This window comes from Loxodonta africana, chromosome 21 (genome assembly GCF_030014295.1).
Source record: "Loxodonta africana isolate mLoxAfr1 chromosome 21, mLoxAfr1.hap2, whole genome shotgun sequence".
In the NCBI taxonomy this organism is placed as follows: domain Eukaryota; kingdom Metazoa; phylum Chordata; class Mammalia; order Proboscidea; family Elephantidae; genus Loxodonta; species Loxodonta africana.
The window spans coordinates 45,363,116-45,383,041 of NC_087362.1; the positions used below are offsets into that span (position 1 = coordinate 45,363,116).

At 36.2% G+C, this 19,926-nt stretch overlaps 1 protein-coding gene across 3 annotated transcripts in view; it reads right to left on the minus strand.

Annotated features, from left to right (window-relative positions):
* The window catches only part of AP1G1 (adaptor related protein complex 1 subunit gamma 1), a 72,032-nt gene that overhangs the window by 51,285 nt on the left and 821 nt on the right, over positions 1-19,926 (minus strand). Inside the window, exons 2-3 of one of the 3 annotated variants that reach the window (XM_064273810.1) lie at positions 4,693-4,777; positions 2,956-3,077 (exon numbers count right to left, since the gene is read on the minus strand). The exons of 1 other annotated variant lie outside the window; for it this stretch is intronic. In XM_064273810.1, the coding sequence (XP_064129880.1) occupies positions 2,956-2,970 (15 nt within the window). In that variant the 5' untranslated portion in view covers positions 2,971-3,077; positions 4,693-4,777. The remainder of the gene's footprint in view (positions 1-2,955; positions 3,078-4,692; positions 4,778-19,926) is intronic. One more of the 3 variants, XM_064273812.1, reaches the window with a different exon arrangement.

Genomic DNA, 19,926 nt, shown 5'->3' on the forward strand with positions numbered 1-19,926 from the left:
TTAAATAGAGATGGTTCAGATTTTTTACTACCAAAACCATTCATACACTTCGCGTATAAACTTTGATTTTTTTTTAAGAATTCAAGACTTGCTAAATCCAGTGACATAACGTTTCAGCAAAGGTATAATTTACAAACCCCTCAACTCTGTAAATTTCTAGAAAGGCCACAAACAAAAATGTAAAGGACTAAGTATCAAACTAAGCAAAATGAGACAAAAAATACATCAATATGTAAATCTATCACTAACATAAAAATATCTCAGGAACCAATTCAATTCAAATCTTTACTCAATTCTTAAAATTATACGGAAAGACCTATGCTCAATCTAGGTCCCTAGGTGACACAAACAGTTTGCACTTGTCTAGAAATCTAAAGGTTGGTGGCCCGAACCTACCCTGCAGCACCATGGAAGAAAGGCCTGGTGATCTGCTTCTATTAAGATCACTGCCAAGAAAACCCTATGAAGCAGTTCTATCCTGTAATACATGGGGCAATGGATTTTCCTTTGGTACGCCCAATCCTAAATAACATAGATATTTTTTGTTCAACTGCTGTTGGGGCAATGGATTTTCCTTTGGTACGCCCAATCCTAAATAACATAGATATTTTTTGTTCCACTGCTGTTGGGGCAATGGATTTTCCTTTGGTATGCCCAATCCTAAATAACATAGATATTTTTTGTTCAACTGCTGTAAAACTCAACATAGGTCAACAAAACATCAGACAAATGTGATCCCAATCAAGCTCAACTCAACAAAATACACGAGAGATTAGAAGAGAAGACCAACTGCCAGATTAAAACATCTTTCTAATAAATAGTAGTCATCTCAGTACACTGGGTGTCCTTTCATTCCACTTTCAGAAAGAATCCTCCTTAATGTTAACCCTAACTTAGCAGGTGGAAAACAAGCAGTCTAAGTCAACTAATATCAATCTAGATCAACTGGAAATACTCTGCTAAAAAAATAACTTTTCTCTATAAAGATCATATAATGCAAACAAAGACTATTCAGAAAAAGCCTAAATCTAATTGCACAACAGGGTAGTCCAACTGGAAAAAAATCCCAAGAGTTTAAGTCAGTTAAGAGAAACGCAAGTTATCTGGAGCAAATTCTCAGCCAACAGTCACAGAATCACAGAAATATAGTTTAGTTTATCTGCTAGCTTTTTATGGAGGGAATGGAAAGGTCCAGGCTGTTAACTACCTTGTTCAAGGTCACACAGTAATTTAGTTACTGGCCCAACTCAAATCCGTGGTGATTCCCACATTCAGCACTCTTCTTCCATTACTCACCTGTTTTTAGCTTAGAAAAAAGAAGCAATTTTTCTTTCTTGAGTTGTGACAACTTACTACTACTTGATTTTTTTTAATACATCACAAAAAAATTATAGGCACGGATGAAAAAAGTTAACTGGCACAGTAAAAATTTTAGAAAACTACATCTGAGAACAAAAGAAAAAAGTTCTGGTTCCAGGGAAGTGGCATAAGCACTTTCTATCCTATTTCTCCCTCTGAATCTAACTACAAATCCTGGACAAAATGTGTGCCACAGTTACCCGAGGACTCCAAAAAGTAAATGACAGTAGGAGGACTGGGGAAAAGCCAAACCCAATGCCGCTGAGTCGATTCCGACTCATAGTGACCCTATAGGACAGAGTAGAACTGCCTGATAGAGTTTCCAAGGAGCACCCGGCAGATTCCAACTGCCGACCTCTTGGTTAGCAGCCGTAGCACTCAACCACTACGCCACCAGGAGACCAGAATTTGAAATTTTATAGTGTTGCCCAGCCTGGACTCAAAAGCAGTCCAAAACCCAGAAGTGTTCGCCCAGTATAGACTAAAAGACCTCTAAGAAAAACTCTTTCTGGTCCAAGAAGCGGGAAAGGGGGTCATTGCAAATCAAGGACAATGGGGACGATTCTCCCTTTTGGTTTTATACACCCAAAAAAAATCAATTTTATTGTGTTAATTTAAATGATAAAGAGTTTTAAAAACAAACCAAAAAAAAGCCCTTCAATTAAATAATTAAGGCCTATTTGGTCAGTTATAGTAATATATCCTGGGAAAATAAATGGACTGGAGCCCGGGCAGTGCAGCCATTAAGAGCTCAGCTGCTAGCCAAAAGGCTAGCAGTTCAAAGCCACCAGCCGCTCCTTGGAAACCCTATGTGGCAGTTCTACTCTGTCCTATAGGGTTGCTATGAATCAGAATCAACTCGGTGGCAATGCGTAATAAATAGATAATGAGAAAGTTGCTAATTGTTTCAACCTGCTTAAAGGCACATTTGACCACTAGTGAAATATAACATTACTATAAAATCTTGGAAAGTTGTGTGTGATCGGTGTTAGGATATGGTCATACTGTTTGGCCTATATGAAAAACTAAACCCCTTATATTAAGGGATGACTGAAGGTGGGTCTCACCTGGAAGGTGAAACCACTTTCTGTGCCAGTAACACAGGCATAGGATCTACTTTGGGTGGGAGTGGGGAGCAGGTGGGGGTGTAGAAAGGGCTATGTTGAGCTGAACCATAAATGGTCAAATGTTTAGAAAGGAGTTTCAAAATGGTGGGTTGAAAGATGGTGCCCTCCAAACAAGGCAGGTCCCAAGAAGCTTCCTCTGTTAAACTATGTCCCTTCTGAACTTCTGAAAAGGAGGTAATACTTTAAGTATAGGCAGTGGAACAATGACAAAAGCTTCAGGAGCTTGTACTTCTCTTTATTTCTCCCCTTAGTATGTAAGAAAGTCTATTCTGAAAATTTCAGCCCATTTCCAACTCTGCAAAAGACAACAATAGGAAACTAAAATACACAGTTTGGTCCAAGTACTGAAAAGAGGGCAGCACACCACAGGAACTAATAGCAAAATTAAAAGAACTACAAGAAGAAGGAAAAATTATTGGGGTTCGGAACCGGGGCCACTAAGCCAGCACCACCCTCCATGCCTCCTCACCAAGTTTTCTTCCATTAATCAGTCTTGGAGATTATGGTTTCATATTTTGAAGGAATGTTTTGAATGGCAAGTCAAAAATGAAAGGATAAATCGAAGTTCTTAAGTCTTTCAAGTACATACTCCTGCAAAAACATTGAATATTCCTTGGTTTCTACAAATCATGAAAGTATAGAAATTCCATTACAGGAAAGAATAGATCTTTTTAAAATCTAGAGCCAAAGCAACAAAAGAAACACCCTAATAATCAGCCAGTATAAAAAATAAATTAATAAATAATTTTTATTTTTTTTATTGTCAGCCAAGCATCAGTAGTAGGGCAAGCCATCTGACTTCTCTAAGCCTCTGCGTTCCATCAACTAAGAAATATGGGCATAGAATCAGCTCTAAAAATCTGAGGAGAAATATTTGATGATCATGTTATATATCATTCTATTTTCAGTCTGTTAATGTTAAAAGCAGCATTCTTTATATACTGAAATGTACTCCCTTCGTAGGTCCATATTGTCAAGCATATTGGTACAAGGAAAAATTAACTAAACCAAACTTCAATAAGGAGCAAACATATATACTATATTTAACTGAAATACAGCCATTAAGTTTGAAACTCTTGAATTCAGAAAGCAGCAAGATCAAGGTCTTTAATGAAGAACATGAAAAAAATAGTCTAACAGTTCAGGGTTCATTAGTCTATAGTTATAAAATACCAAACATTTAAGAAACTAGAGAATACAATACCATAACTGACATCAACATAAGCATCCACTTCAAAGTGGGAAAGGAGAATGTTTTAAAAATAAAAGGAATCAGAACTCAGTTGCCTGCACCTCCTCTCCTTTGTCCTCCTTGTTTAATTCAATTAAGCACACTATCCCACTGATGACATAAGTATTTGGGAAACATGTTAGACCAAAATGTGCCAACTGTTTGCTGAACCTTCTCTATGCCAGGCAATAGGTGCTGGGGATTGGCAAGGACATGGTCCCTTATACTTGTTGCTATGTGCCATCAAGTCAATTCCAACTTATAGTGACCCCATGTGACAGAGTAGAACTGCCCCACAGGGTTTTCTTGGCTGCAATCTTTATAGAAGCAGATCATCTGGTCTTTTGCCCATGAAGCAGCCGGGCAGGACTGAACTGCCACCAGGACTCCTTCTTTTACGCTAAAAAGAACCCAAGAGTCTAGTGAGGGGAACAAATTTTTTTACAACTCCAGCCATATAATAAAAAGCAGAAGACACTGTTGATCAGTGACAGGACAGAAAATTTTATTTATGATAAGCCAAATTTTGACATGGCAAAAGTAAATCAACATATTTAGAACTTTTCTTTTGTGAAATTAAGTGCTTTCTGAATCAGTCCAACTACTCCAAAATCCCATACAGAAAGAGCTCTGTAGCATAGTACAAGTTCACAATCTCTCTCCAAAACCTTTAGTACAGACTAAAAAAATTCCAGAACTTTTTTAATTTGAGAAAACAATACAGTACATATAATTGTCATAATTTGCCCACCGTGTCTAGGGCAGCACCTCCATTATCAAACAATATTTCTGCAGCAACACACCAAGTGAAAGAAATAAATACTACAATCTCACGTATGTAGATTTGACATAGGTCAAATTTTAGTATCAAAAGAGTTATCAAAAACTCCTAGTTTTCAGAGTTTTTTGGATTCCAGAATTGAGATAAGGGATGTGGACATAGAGTTCAAAATGACGACCCTAGAATAAAATTACCTGGATTTGAATCCCAGCTCCACCACTTAGTAGCTGTGAGTCCTTGAGTAAATGACTTAACCTCTCAGAGCTTCAGTTTTCTCATCTGTAAAATGGGGAGAAAGTACCTACCTCAAAGGGTTGTTATGAGAATTAAATGAGAACACATGTAAAATTCTTAGCACAGTGCCTGGCACATAGTAAGCACTGAATAAATGTTGGTCATTGTATTGGCTATATAAAATATCCTTGCATAGCTTATTTTGAACAAAAACAAGTTGCAGAAAGATACGCAGTATTAATATTCATAAAAGTTTAAAACCTGTGAAAGAACATAATTCTGAAGGGATACAAAAATGTAGTAAGAGAGTAAAGACATGCATGGGAAAGATAAAGATCAAATCCAACACACACGCACATCTGGGAGGAAAGGGAATATGTCAAGGACAGACAGTTTCAGCTACATAAATCTTTTATTTCTCAGACTAGGCAATGGGTAAGTGGATATTTATTATTGTTCTCTACATTTTTTATTTCTGAAATATTTCATATTAAAAAATAAATTTAATTGTAAAAAGACCAGACTTAATGGTCTGAGGCTAGAAAGACCCCAGTTGTCATGGTCCCCAGACCTTTTGTAGCCCAAGACAGGAACCATTACCAAAGCCAACTTTTCAGATAGGGATTGGACTGGACAATGCAATAGAAAATGATACTGGTGAAGAGTGAGCTTCTTGGATCAAGCAGACAAAAGAGACTATGTTGGCATCTCCTGTCTGGAGGGGAGATGTGAGGGCGGAGGGGGCAGAAGCTGGCCAAATGGACTAGAAAAGAGAGCGGAGGGAATGAGTGCAGTCTCATCAGGGGGAGAGGAATTAGGAGTATATAGCAAGGTACGTATAAATTTTTGTATGAGAGACTGACTTGATTTGTAAACTTTCACTTAAAGCACAATAAAAATTAATAAATTTAAATACATCAATGTAATAAATGTTGTGAACTATATAATCTAGAAAACATAACCTACTTTTATCACAATGTTGAGATTCTTTTTTTTTTTTGCTTTTGCTTGTTTTTCAAAATACTCAAAAACCATGAGATTCCTTAAAACGCAACAGCTTAAATGCCTATCATAAATAATAATAACTCTTTATTTTTAAAGCATACATATAATGTATAGTAGTGATTCAGTTATACAGAACACACCTGAGAATCAAAAAACACATTTGTGTGATCTTGAGCAGCCAATATAGAGATCATCATACCCATAAACTAAAATGTCTACTTTACTCCAAAGAGAGGTTCTTATTCAGCCTGTTCCAGAAGAGCAGCTATAAATTAGGAAAATAAAGGAGAGAGAGGAGATGAGGATGGGGACATGAGATGGAAACTGTTTTAGGCAAGGACACTGCTTTCAAAAATGTTACCTGCCAATGAGGTAAGAAACAAAAACAGAATCACAAACAAAACTTATGTAGAGAGGAAACAAGCATTCAAAAGGCACAGTAGTCTGAGGCTACTTAGTGTGCTAGCAAAAAGCACTCAACTCCTCCTAAGGTCTTAAGAACATCAATAAATTACAAATAGTACCATAATTAGTTTTATAATAGGACTCTAATTCATCAAGAAATGTGTAAAATAAGATCAGCATTTAACATTTAATGCTGAAGGAGAAAAAAAGATACAAAATTATATCTATAGAATAACCAACTTCTAAAAATTATGTAGTTCAGTTACCCCTTACCCTTAATTTCACTACCTTACCCATCAAAGTACCCCTGGGTGGTGAGAACGGTTAAGTGCTCAACTACTAGTCAAAAGGTTGGCAGTTCAAACCCACCAAGAGACACCTCAGAAGACAGGCCTGCCAATCTACTTCAAAAAGGTCACAGCCTTGAAAACCCTATGGAACAGTTCTATATGTTTCTGCATACATGGAGTCTCCATGAATCTGAATCGACTTGACAGCAACTAATGACAAACCATCAAAGACTAAGAAAGTATGTTAAAAGTATGCCACTATGACTGTGTTTCTGTCAATTCCTCCTTTTATATCTAACAGTTTAGTTTGTATTTCAAAGGTTTTACTCAACGACTAAAATGTTCTATATTCTTTATGGCTTATAGAGGAGCCCTGGTGGCACAGCAGTTAAGTGTACCACTGCTAACAAAAAGGTTGCCGGTTTGAATCCACCAGTCACTTTGAAGGACAAAGATGCGGTAGTCTGTTTTCATAAAGATTACAACCTTGGAAACCCTCCAGGGTCACTATGAGTCAGAATCAACCCATCTGGTTTTAGGTTTGGTATGGCTTATACAGAAACCCTGGTGGCGTAGTGGTTAAGAGCTACGGCTGTTAACCAAAAGGTCCGCAGTTCGAATCCACCAAGCACTCCTTGGAAACTCTATGGGGCAGTTCTACTCTGTCCTATAGGGTAGCTATGAGTCGGAATCGACTCAATGGGAGTGGGTTTGTTTTTCTGGATGGCTCATACACATTACCAAAATAAAGTGTTCCGTTCTTTTTTTTTTTTTTAAACAGTGTTTTTTAAAACAAATTACAGAAAGTACACCGCTGGGTGGGTGGGTAGGTTCGAAGTGCCTACTTTTAGGTTAGTAAAACCACAAATCAGTTTGCGCCACCTAGGGACCTCACAAATAGTTAGAACAAGGATGGGAAGGTACCAGAAAATTAAGTTTGATTTGTTGAGGTAGATGGATTGTGGATAAATGTACTTCATCTTCGGTAACGGTTAAAAAATAAATAAATAGTAATGATGAAAAGGCCAAAACACAATGATAGATAAATAAAAAATAGACCGTCTAATTTAACACTAATAAAACAAAAATAATTTCTTCATTCTTCCCACCCTAATATTACTGTTAAAAAAACATTCTAACCCATTGCTGTCGAGACTGCCCCATAGGGTTTCCTTTTGGATAGCAGCCTGAGGTCTTGACCACTGCACCACCAGGGTATGTCACAAAATTCTCAAAACAAAATTTTAGCTTTCTAAAGACATGCCTCAATGGGTATAATAAATGTTCAAGAAAGTTATCCATAAATGGTGTGAATATAGATGACTTTATAACTTCCGTATATTTTCTGACATCTTTCAAGTAATAAACGTGTATAACTTTAATAATAAAATTTTCTTTGAAAATTTAAACAAATTAACAAAAACCACAAGACCAGACAAATAAAGCATAACTGAAAATTTTCAAACTTATTGAGATGTCATCTCTCTAAAGGACAGAGTCACACTTAACTAAGGGCATTTTTCTAAAGGATGACATGAATCTAAGTTGTTAGTTACAGATACCAAATGTCAAAAGTGAATATAGGTAAAAGGAAATGAGAAGAGGGAAGAGAGGGAATTGTAGTAAATGAGAAGGAATCATAGTAAATTGAAGACAGTATAATATTCATTTTAAACCTATGCTTCTGACATTAACTAGTTAGAAATGGAGGGGAAAAGTCCTATTGAAAACCACACCAAAACTATAAAATACCTGGGAATAAATTTAGCAAGAAACATACAGGAACTACATGAAAAAACTTGTAATCTTTTTGTAGAACCCAAAACAAAACCTGAACAAATGGAAACTCACAATAAGAAAAAATTGGTCAGTCCCTCGAAATTAACATATGAATATAGTACAATTCCAAGCAAAATCCCAATAGGCTTTTTTGAGGCTTTTTGAACTTGACAAAAGTATTTTCAATCCATACAGATATAAAAATAATGTATAAAATAGATAAAAATGAAGACATTATGCTGAGTGAAATAAGTCAATCACAAAAGGACAAATATTGTATGACCTCACTTACATAAAGACAGTAAAAGGCAAGTATATAGAAGTCAAAAGTTATTAATGGTTACCAGGGATGGGGAAAAGAAGAAAAAGGGGGCTTACTGCTTATGCAGTACTGAGTTTCTGTGTACGGTGATGTAAAAATCATACTGATTAAGGGTAGGGTTGCACAGTTGATTACCATATTGTAAGTGTTATCAATAAGTTGTACACCTGTAAAAAGCTGAATTAGCAAAAGTCGTGTAACAGACGTATTTACAACAACGACAAAAAAGAACAGCAGCTGCTGAGGCTGCTTGTGTACAGCCAAATACCTCATGGGATCTGGTTCCTTGGTTTGGAGGTTTAGGGTCATGGTTTCATGGAACATCCCAGTTAACTGGCCTAATAATGTGTTTAGTGCTTCTTTTCTACCTGCTAGTTCACTGTATAGTGCCTGGGGTCTTAAATGCTTACAAGCAACCATCCAAGGCACAACAGTTGGTCTCTATTCACCTGGAGCAACACAGGCAGGAGGGGGGTCAGGAACACCGAAACCACCAAACCCCTTGCCACTGAAATGATTCCCACTCACAGAGACCCTACAGAATGGAAGAAGAAAATGAATGGAATGGGTAGCTAGTTGCCTCCACGAACAACTGCCTTCCTTGTCATGTGACCACAAGAACTGGATGGTGCCCAGCTAACACTACTGAACATTTTGATCAAAGATTCCACAGAAGAATCCTAATCAAAAGGGGGAAAATGCAGAGCAGAGTTTCAAACTCTATGGACTGCAGACTTTCTGAAGCCATTGAGGGGGATGACCTCTGAAACTACTACCCTGAGATAATCTTTAAACCTTAAAGCAAAAATATCCGCTGAAGTCTTCTTAAAACCAAACAATAAGTTTAGCTTACCTAGTAAAAAATGTCTGCCTTGAGCATCATGCTCTTTTAAGAACTATCTGTATAACCAAATAGACAACAGCAATTCAAAAGATTAGACTGGAATCTTAGGGAGCTGTGAGTTTATGTAAATGGAGAGGAACAACTCAGAAGAGGGTGAGAATGGCTGCACAACTTGAAGAATGTAATCAATGTCACTGAATTGTACATGTAGAAACTGTTGAATTGGTGTATGTTTTGCTGCGTATATTCTCAACAGCAAAATAAAATTTAACAAAGATAGTTAAGAAAATGAAAATTACAGTGAGTTTTTTTTTTTAATTTTTATTGTGCTTAAGTGAAAGTTTACCAATCAATTCAGTCTCTCATACAAAAACTTATATACACCTTGCTATATACTCCTACTTGCTCTCCCCCAACGAGACAGTACACTCCTTCTCTCCACTCTCTATTTTCGTGTCCATTCGGCCAGCTTCTGACCCCCTATACCTCTCATCTCTTCTCCGGACAGGAGCTGCCCAAATAGTCTCGTGTGTCTACCTGATCCAAGAAGCTCACTCTTCACCAGTAACATCTTCTATCCCACAGTCCAGTCCAATCCCTTTATGAAGAGTTGGCTTTGGGAATGCTTCCTGTCTTGGGCTAACAGAAGGTCTGGGGACCATGACATCTGGGGTCCTTCTAGTCTCAGGGAGACCATTAAGTCTGGTCTTTTTACAAGAATTTCAGGTCTACATCCCACCGCTCTCCTGCTCCCTCAGGGGTTCTCTGTTGTGTTCTCTGTCGGGGCAGTCATCGGTTGTAGCCGGCCACCATCCAGTTCTGGTCTCAGGCTGATGTAGTCTCTGGTTTCTGTGGCTGAGGGGAGCATTTCTTAATAGACAGTCATTTTCTACAAAGCTATTTATATTTAAAATAGTAAAATAATGATAAAGGAAAACAGAACATCCAGAAATATACAGGAGAATTTAACGTATGACAATTCACTGTAAAAAGGATGGTTTGTTTAGTCCTGGCATAACTGGCTCTCTATGCAAAGGAAAACCGTATTAAGACTCCCGACCTCATTATATAAAAGTTGAATAAATATATTAGCATTTAATTTTTAAAAACCACAATATTAAAAAAAATTTCAGAGAATATTTGTATCATCGTGGTGCAGAAGAGATTTTTCTAAGGATTCAGAAGCAACAGAGGAAAAGATGGACATATATGACTACTTAGAAATGTTTCTGATATAAAGGTATCATAAATAAGGTCAAAAGAAAAATGAGAGACAAGAAAAACACATTGCCATATGACGAAAAATTAATATCCCACTGCTCTGACATGGATCACAATAGACGGTTCCGCTAGAGAAAAATGTGGAACAAAATCCTAACCAAAAAAAAAAAAAAAAAGACCATACTTACTGGTCTGACAGACACTGGAGAAAGCCCGAGAATGTGGCCCCTGGACACCCTTATGGCTCAGTAATGAAGTCACTCCTGAAGTTCACCCTTCAGCCGAACATTAGACAGGCCCATAAAACAAAACAAGATTAAATGGGCATACCAGCCCAGTGTCAAGGACCAAAAGGCAGGACAGGACAGGTAAAGAGGAACCCAAGGTCAAGAAGCGAAGAGTGTTGACATGCCATATGGTTGGCAATCAATGTCACAAAACAATACGTGCTCTGTTTAATGAGAAACTTCTTTGCTCTGTAAAGCTTCATCTAAAGTACAATAAAAAAAGAATGCTAAAGGAAAATTTTTAAAAAATTAATATCCCATAAGGTGGCCCTGCAAGATAACAAAAAGACAAATTAAAAAAAAAAAAAGAGACTAAGGACATGATTCTCAGTAAAGGAAATCCAAACGGCCAAAAAACATATCAAGAGAAGCTAGCACAAATAATAGTCAGGGAAATTAAAATTAAGGCAAAATTGAGAGGCCATTTATCACCTAGCAGATCAGTAAAAACTACATTTACATCTAGTGAAGTGATGATACAGAGAACCCATTGCTAGTAGGGATGGAAATTATCGCAACCTTTTTAAAGAGTAATCTGGCAATAATCTATTGACATTTAAAATATACTTTTCTGTTAACTCAGAAATTCTAACTTGGAGACTCTAGTCTATAGAAGTAAAAGCATCAGAAAATACGGTTACATGTACAAGAATATTTACGGTAACACCGTTCGTAGTGGCAAAATCTAGAAATAACCTAACTGCCCACAGAAAAATAGCTAAATAAATTACGGCATACCCATACTATGAGATATAATTGTTGCTGTTGTTAAGTGCCATCGAGTTGGTTTCGATTCATAGCAACCCTATAGGACAGAGTAGAACTGCCCCATAGGGTTTCCAAGGAGCAGCTGGTGGATTTGAACTGCTGACCTTTTGGTTAGCAGCTGAGCTCTTAACCACTACACCATCAGAGCTCCATGAGATATAACAACGCTGTTTAAAAGAACAAGATTAAAATAATATTTACTGACCATGATATGTTAAGAAAAGTTTGTTACAAAGTAATATAAACAGTACAATTCCTCTTTCATAATTTTTTTTTTATATATGCAGATTTGTTAGTATATACTTGACTCTACCACCCATCTGTCAGTCTGTTTTGCTATGACGCTGGAAGATATGCCACTAGTAATTCAAATGCCAGCAGGCTCACCCATGGTGGACAAGTTTCAACAGAGCTTCCAGACTACAGCAGACTAGGAAGAAAGGCCTGGAGATCTACTTCCAAAAATCAGCCAATGAAAACCCTATGGATCACAGCAGAATACTGTCCAATATAGTGCTGGAAGATGAGTCCCCTAGGTTGGGGGAAAAAAAAACCCCAAACCTACTGCTATCAAGTCGATTCCGACTCATAGCGATCCCTGGGTTGGAAGGCCCTCAAAACATACCGTGGCAGCAACAATGGGAACTTGAGCACACTAACAATCATGAGGATGGCACTGGATCAAGCAACATTTTGTTCTGTTGCACATGGGGTCACCGTAAGTCGATGGCAACTAACATACGTGATTAAGCAGGAGAGAAATATGGAAGGATACTCATAAGCTGGTATAATGGCTGGGGAGTAATTAAGGGAAGGTGTTGACGGAAATAAATAACTTTTTTTTAAAGTTTGTTTTTAGATTTTTTTTTTATTATTGTGCATTAGAAAAAAATTCACAGAACAAATTAGCTTCCCATTCGACAGTATGTACACAAAATGTTCCATGACATTGGTTTCATTCCCCACAATGTGTCAGCACTCTCCCCATTTCTGTCCATTTCCTTTCATCCTGACTTTTTACCCTTTCCTGCCTTCTCATGTTTGCTTTTGGGCAAATGTTGCCCTTTTGATCGCGTATCTCTTTAGACTTCTTCACTTATTAAAATGAAGTGGTTATTTTGTAAATTTAAAAGAAAGATTAAAAAAAAAAAAAAACTCAGCACTGTAAAAGTAGATTATCCAAACATGAGGGGAGAGGCAGTAACAAACCATTACCAACACATTTTCATCAGGAAAAAGACTACTTACTATTGGTTTCCTTAGCATAAAGAATTATATACCAGAGTTCAACATTAGAAAATCAAAATAACATACCACATTAATAGAACAAAGGCAAACCACACGATCATTCTGATTGAAGCAGAAAAAGCACTTCATAAAAACCAACACCTTTTCATGATAAAAACACTCAAGTAGGAATAGAAGGAAAATTCCTCGATCTGATAAAAGGCATTTATTAAAAACCCATACTGATGTACATGAGATTGCCATGAGTTGGAAATGACTTGATGGCGACTGGACTGGAACTTCATACTCAATGGGGAAGACTGAGAGCTTTCCCCTTAAGGTCAGAAACAAGACAAGGATGCCCACTCTCACTACTCTATTCAATACTGCAGTAGAAGTCCTAGTCTGAGGAATTAGGCAAGAAAAATAAAAAGTATCCAAATTAAGAAGGAAGAAGTAAAACTATCCTTTTTTGCAAATCACATTATCCTATATACAGAAAATCCCAAAGAATCCACAAGAAAGCTACTAAGCTAATACTAAACGAATTCAATAAAGTGGTAGGGTACAAGGTCAAGACAAATCAGTTGGGTTTCTACATACCAGGAATAAGCAATCTGAAAAAGAAACTTCAAAAAAAAAAAAAAAAAAAAAAGAATTCCATTTACAACAGCATTTAAAAGAATAAAATACCTAAGAAAAAATTTTACCAGGGAGGTGAAAGATTTGCACATTGAAAACTATAAAACATTGCTGAAAGAAATAAAGACTTAAATAAGTGGAAGGACATTTCATGTTCATGGATTGGAAGGCTTAATATTGTTATGACGTTAATACTACCGAAAGCGATGAAGATTCAATGCAATCTCTACCAAAATTCCAACAGGCTTCTTTGCAAAAATGGAAAAGCTAATCCTCAAATTTATACGGAATTTTAAGAGGCCCTGAATAGCCACAGCAATCTTGAAAAATAAGAACTAAGTAGGAGGACTCACACTTCCCAATTTCAAAACGTACTATAAAGCTTCAGTAATCAAAACAGTCTTGTACTGGTATAACAACCGACATACAGACCAATAGAACAGAATTGGGAGTCCAGAAATAAACCTATACATCTAAGGTCAACTGATTTTCAACAAGGGTTATAAGTCCCTTCAAAATAAAATAAGTCTCTTCGATAAATGGATTTTCACAGGCAAAAGAATGGAGCTGAACCTGTACCTCACATCATACATGAAAATTAACTCAAAATGTACCAACAACTTAAAATCATAAAACTGTTAAAAAAAACAAAGGAGTAAAGCTTCGAGACCTAGTTTGCAACAATGGATTCTTAGATATGACATCAAAGGTATAAGCAACAAAAAATAAAACAGATACATTGGACTTCATCAAAATTAAAAATTTCTGCATCAAAGGACTGTATCAACAAAGTAAAGAGACAACCTACAGAATGGGAGAAAATGTTTAGGAATCATATACTAATAAAGGTTTATATCCAGAATATATAAACAACTTCTACAATTCAACAACAAAAAGATGAACAACCCAATCAAAAAAATAGGCAAAGGAAAAATGGACAAATTGCAGCTGATTCTTAGTAGTTATGTTCTGAAGTCACTGAGAACACTAGTGAATACTGAACGAGTGCTTTACTGGAAATACAGGGTTAGGTTCCTGTGAGCATCTGGCCACATTTTAATCAACCAATCAATACATGACCTTGTATTATATGTGTTTCTGTTTAAAGACATTTAATATATCTTGTTGATTCCTTAACATTGAACTCACAGCAAACAGCACTATAACTCATACCTGAAGGAAGCTTATCTCCATAAGCCACACTTAGGAACTCGAGATAGCACTTCAGCAATATGCTTGGGCACCATTTTAAACAGGAAAGTCACCCACAAAAAGCACAAAAATGAGATAAATGTGGCACTAAATAGACTGGAAAAAGGACAGTTGTTTACAGTGGGAGATGAAACATGAAGGCAGAGTGCTACCTTGCTGAAACTCGGACAGGAACACAGGCTATAGGGGACTCAAATATTCACTGTTGCACAAATAACCACTGAAGTGTTATACAGTACTGATTTTGGAATTACAAATAAATTCTGGCAAGTGGACTGGGGGAAAAAAAAAGGGCAAAGGACTTAACAGATAGTTCACCAAAGATTTACAAACAGCCAATTAGCACATGAGAAGATGCTCAATGAATTAGAGGAATATGCAAATGAGAAAGAGCCAGATTTCTTGGTTGTCACTTAAAATTTCTGCATAAGAGCTTGAGTAAATCACAAAGAGATAAGGATCATCTCAGGTTTTGGACCGAACAACTAAATAATATCTTCAAAGATTTGGAGACAAGGTTTTGTATGTTTTTTAAACCTGAAAATAAACTTCACTGACATCAACTCTACCAGCCACAAGTAAATGACTATAATAGATTCCCATAACTTAGTCAGGACCCCAAATGATTTTTGACTCTACGATTGACCAATTATAGCATGCCTGAGTATCTGAACAATTTCTCCACATTATTTTCATTCATATTATCTATTCTGCTGAGTGAGTACCAATAGCCAGGTACCGTGCTATGTAATAAAAAAATCCATTGCTGTCAAGTCAACTGTGACTCACAGTGACCCCACAGGACAGAGGAGAACTGCCCCATAGGGTTTCCAGGGCTGTAATCTTTATGGAAGTATACTGCCACATCTTTCCCCTAGGAGCAGCTGGTGAGCTCGAACCGCTTACCTTTCGGTTAGCAGCTGACTGCTTAACCACTGCACCACCAGGGTTCCTTTGCTATGTACTAGAGATATCATAAGAAATGAGATAATTTTTCCCCTTTAGACTGCTCAAGAAAAAACAGACAATTTAACAAGTACTAAAAAAAAAAAAAGGTGCTACACCCCTTTGCCTCGGGGTACACATGAAGGAAAAATAAGTTTACCAGGTGAAAGGGAGAGAAAAGCATTCCAGGTTTAGGTGGAACCTGTACAATGTGAAAGTAAAGAACATGGAGTAGTCAAGGAACAGCAAAAAGTTCAGTGTGCATAAATAAAAACAATACAAACAAAGGCTAGTAAAATCAAAGTGTAAGCTACTTCCTTGTTCTACTTTTTTAAAAAGCCAACACTATTTAAGCTTTCATCATGGAAGTTTTCTAAAGAAAATACAGCGTCCGTGCCCTCACTGCTAGAGACAAATACACACTTAATACATCAAAAATGTTTTCTGATGTTTTTGTGTTCTATCAGAAAACTAGCCTCTTTTCTTGTTTACAATAAGGTTTTTTCCTTCAATAATCATACCAAAAGACTAGTATCTACAAAGATTCTATTAACTCTGGTAGTTTTCCCAACTAGCCATCTCAAACTAATATTTTCACCATACTTTTAAAATTTGATGCTTTCAAATTTTTCAAAAAATAGAAAGTGAACCAAAAAAAGTAATATAAGAATTAACTTCCCTCCCTTTTTCTTCAGCTTGGTACTGAACAATTTTCCAATAGTGAAGTTTAGTAAATAGCATCACTAAATTAAGCTGTAGAAACACTAATGGAATTCCTTAAATTTTGAGCTGTACAACTGCTGTTCAATCATTTATAAAAGCTGGCTCTTATAGCCAAATATTGTACATCTATTTCTTCTGTAAGTCTTAACTTTAACCCAAAGGCTTTTAAGAAGGGGAATACTAAAAGTTATTTCACAGTTCCTAAGTTCATATCTTTCTCTTGTTTGTTATTTCCAAGAATCCAAAACATTAACTTAAAGACAGACAAGATGAAAAGCCTGGGAATCTCAGTATAACACACATAGAACCAGACACAGTGAGTTGAAGTTAGCAAAGCAACTGGACATCAGGTTACACTGTGACTTTCGTACTGTAAAAAAGGAGAAAGCAGGATTAAAAACCACTTGCCTTTAAAATGTCTTTACTTACTCAAAAAGTACAAAGGTCACATATATTTTCCCCATCTTTTAAAAAACTAAGATTTTTTTCTTCCAAGCCTATTTAATTTTTCATTGATGATGTTTATAACTTATTATCTTTACCTCTCCAATGATCCAATTAGGCTTAAAAAAGGCAAAACTTCCCAGTACCTAGCGAAAAAGGCACTTCTCAATTTAATCATATTATCACAAACCTTGCCCTTTTATACCAAAGTTTCAGTTACTGCAACTCAACAAGTTTGGCAAGTGTAGGTATTTTCACTTCTGGACCCTTCAAACCTTTTGACGGGAGATTATTCTAGCAACCAGAACTTATGCCAGGTTGTTTTGTGTTACTCCTTCAATAAAGAAAAAAACCTTACATGTATTTTCAAGGTAGAAATTACACCTTTTTCCCTTTCTCTTCCCTGCCTTCAGAGAAATCAAATTTCCTACAACAAAAAGGCAACTCGAAAAATTCTAATACATTCTGACAAACATGATTTTCAAAACCTATAGCCAAGATAATACAGGAAGTTATATAAATGTATGTTCTCTTCATTTTAAAATCGCTTGCTTGCTACGTTAAATATGATCCTATACTACGTGAAAGAAAGTGAATAAAAGCAACATGAAAAAAAGTCAAAATCAATAATTGAAAACAATTCATAAAGCAAAGAAAGATTAAATTAAAGCACCAAAAACAGTTAAACCAGTTGGTGCAGTTTGAAGACAGGTAATAGTTTTATTAGATTTTCTAAAGCTAAATCTGAGAGTTTATAAACTTTGATATTAAGTCCTATTGTATACACAAAATTTGATAATCCTCATCCAATGCAAAAAGGGGATTAAGCATCTCAAAAATCTGTTTTGGTATGCAGTTTCTCAATTCAACTTTTTTAATTAAAAATAGTCTTAATGGTTTTGGAAAATGACCGTTCAACATTTAAAATTTTGTATAAAGAGTTTTTATAAGTCATAAAAAACTTTTTTCTTAAATATATCATTCATTGTCAAGACTTTTTAAATACTGAAATATTATAACCCAGGCATTGCTGGCAAATTCTGTACTTTAGTTTCACTCTAAAATTTGCCACCAAACCTAGAACTTCAGTGAAAAAAATCAAAAGAACAAGAAACTGTTCCCAAAAGAAAATGAACTGAGGTTTCCTAAACATTAATGTTAATTTCGAGTGTAATCCCAACAGCCTTGGACAAAGTGATATTCAACTATATGCTGATCAATCAGTGGTGCACTAAACAGTCCTTAAAAATTTCCAAGGCAAAAGAACACTTTCTTCAATTGAATGCAAATCCCCAAAGAATGAATAACGTTTAAATACCTACCAGTACATTATACCACGAAACGAATGGAGTTAAATAACACCTGACAGCTCCTGCAATATTTTGCTTTAAAAGTGTAACTCAGAACATTTTAGAAGAATCTGTAAGGGACACTTAGTGAAGGAGTGAGCATTCCATAGGTGTTCAGTGTTTGACAGTTCCTTTAACCATGAAACTCCATAGCTTTAGAGTAAACTACGCGAACACTAATAACTCACTGATATCTAGTAGTAACTAATACATTTTTGAAAAATTCCCTTAAAACAAATAAGTTAACAAGACCAGTGAGTCTTTACAATGAAAACATTCAGTATTCTACTGAGGCGTTATGTAAACACAGTTCATCTATAATCTCATTTCAATAACTTGGCAAGAATAATGCACTTACACATTAAAAAACTCATTGCCACTGAGTCGATTCCGACTCATAGTGACCCTAAAAGACAGAGTAGAACTGCCCCACAGGGTTTCCAAGGAGTGGCTGGTGGACTGGAACTGCTGACTTCCGGTTAGCAGCCAAGCTCTTAACCACTGCACCACCAAGGCTCCACCACCAAGGCTCCACTTATAGAGGTATTAAATACATATATTAGAGGTACTAAAAATATTTTGATTCAGTTCAAGTTATAAATTCAAATTTCAGCAGTCACCAGACTGTGATCTTAGATAAGTAATCTCTTTTAAAAATGTGAAAACCCAAGCTGAGACGTGAAATAGTGGTGAATACATATAAATATTAGATATTAAAAAATGTGACTCAATTCAAGTTATAAATTAAAATTTCAACAGTTACTAGACTGTGATCTCAAATAAGTTATTTTACAGATATAAAAACCTAAGCTGAGATGTGAAATAGGGGTGATTGAATCAGACTCACCTAACTTGAAATGTAAGAAATAATCAGTGAATTGCTATGAAATGCTTTTATTCACGCATGCTACCCTGCAAACATATTTTAGATGCAGAGTAAAAGTAGTGAAATTACACTTATCTGGAAGGTCTGTATTTTTCAAAACAAAAGCTAAGGTGTATACTGAGAAGAGCTTAAGTTAATGTTAAAAACCCAACACACAAAGTCAATACGAGTATTTTCTAATTGACCAGTTTTTTTTTTTTTTTTACAACAGAGAGGAAAAAGAAGTCAATGAACCATTTCTAGAGTCAGTGAGAGAGATCATTTCTACACAATACACCTAAAAGTTAAAATTACTAAGAAATCTTCATTCACTCCTCCCTTCTGTTGACTAATCCCTACAGCAGCCAAAAAAGTTACTCTCCTTCCTAACTACATCAGATTACTATTTTTCTTCATAGGCAGCTTTCCATTCCCAGGTATACGTTAACACCAAGAAAAATGTACAAATGTCAATAAGCACCAAAAAGCTAAGTGCTCAGCAAAAGAGGGTAATCCACCAAAAAGAAAATATTTGACACCCCCTACACACACACAAAGCCATTTAATTTGCTTTATAAACATTTACTACTGAAGTACACTTTGAGCTGGTGCTTTGATGGATCTTCTACAGCCAGCCCTAACAGAGCTCAACCAACCGTCCCAACTTTTTCAGGCAGTCAGAAAGATCGGGAGAATTATTAAAAACTGACGTCCTCAAGACCAAGACTTTGAGTGAAGGGTAATCGGTATACGCGCAGTTTAGTTTGAAAAAAAAAAAAACATAAAACGGAGAATTGAAAAAGACGGTCGAAAGGTTAGAGGAAGGCGAGGTCGATGTCCGGTTCAGGGAGGACGGCACTGGAGGG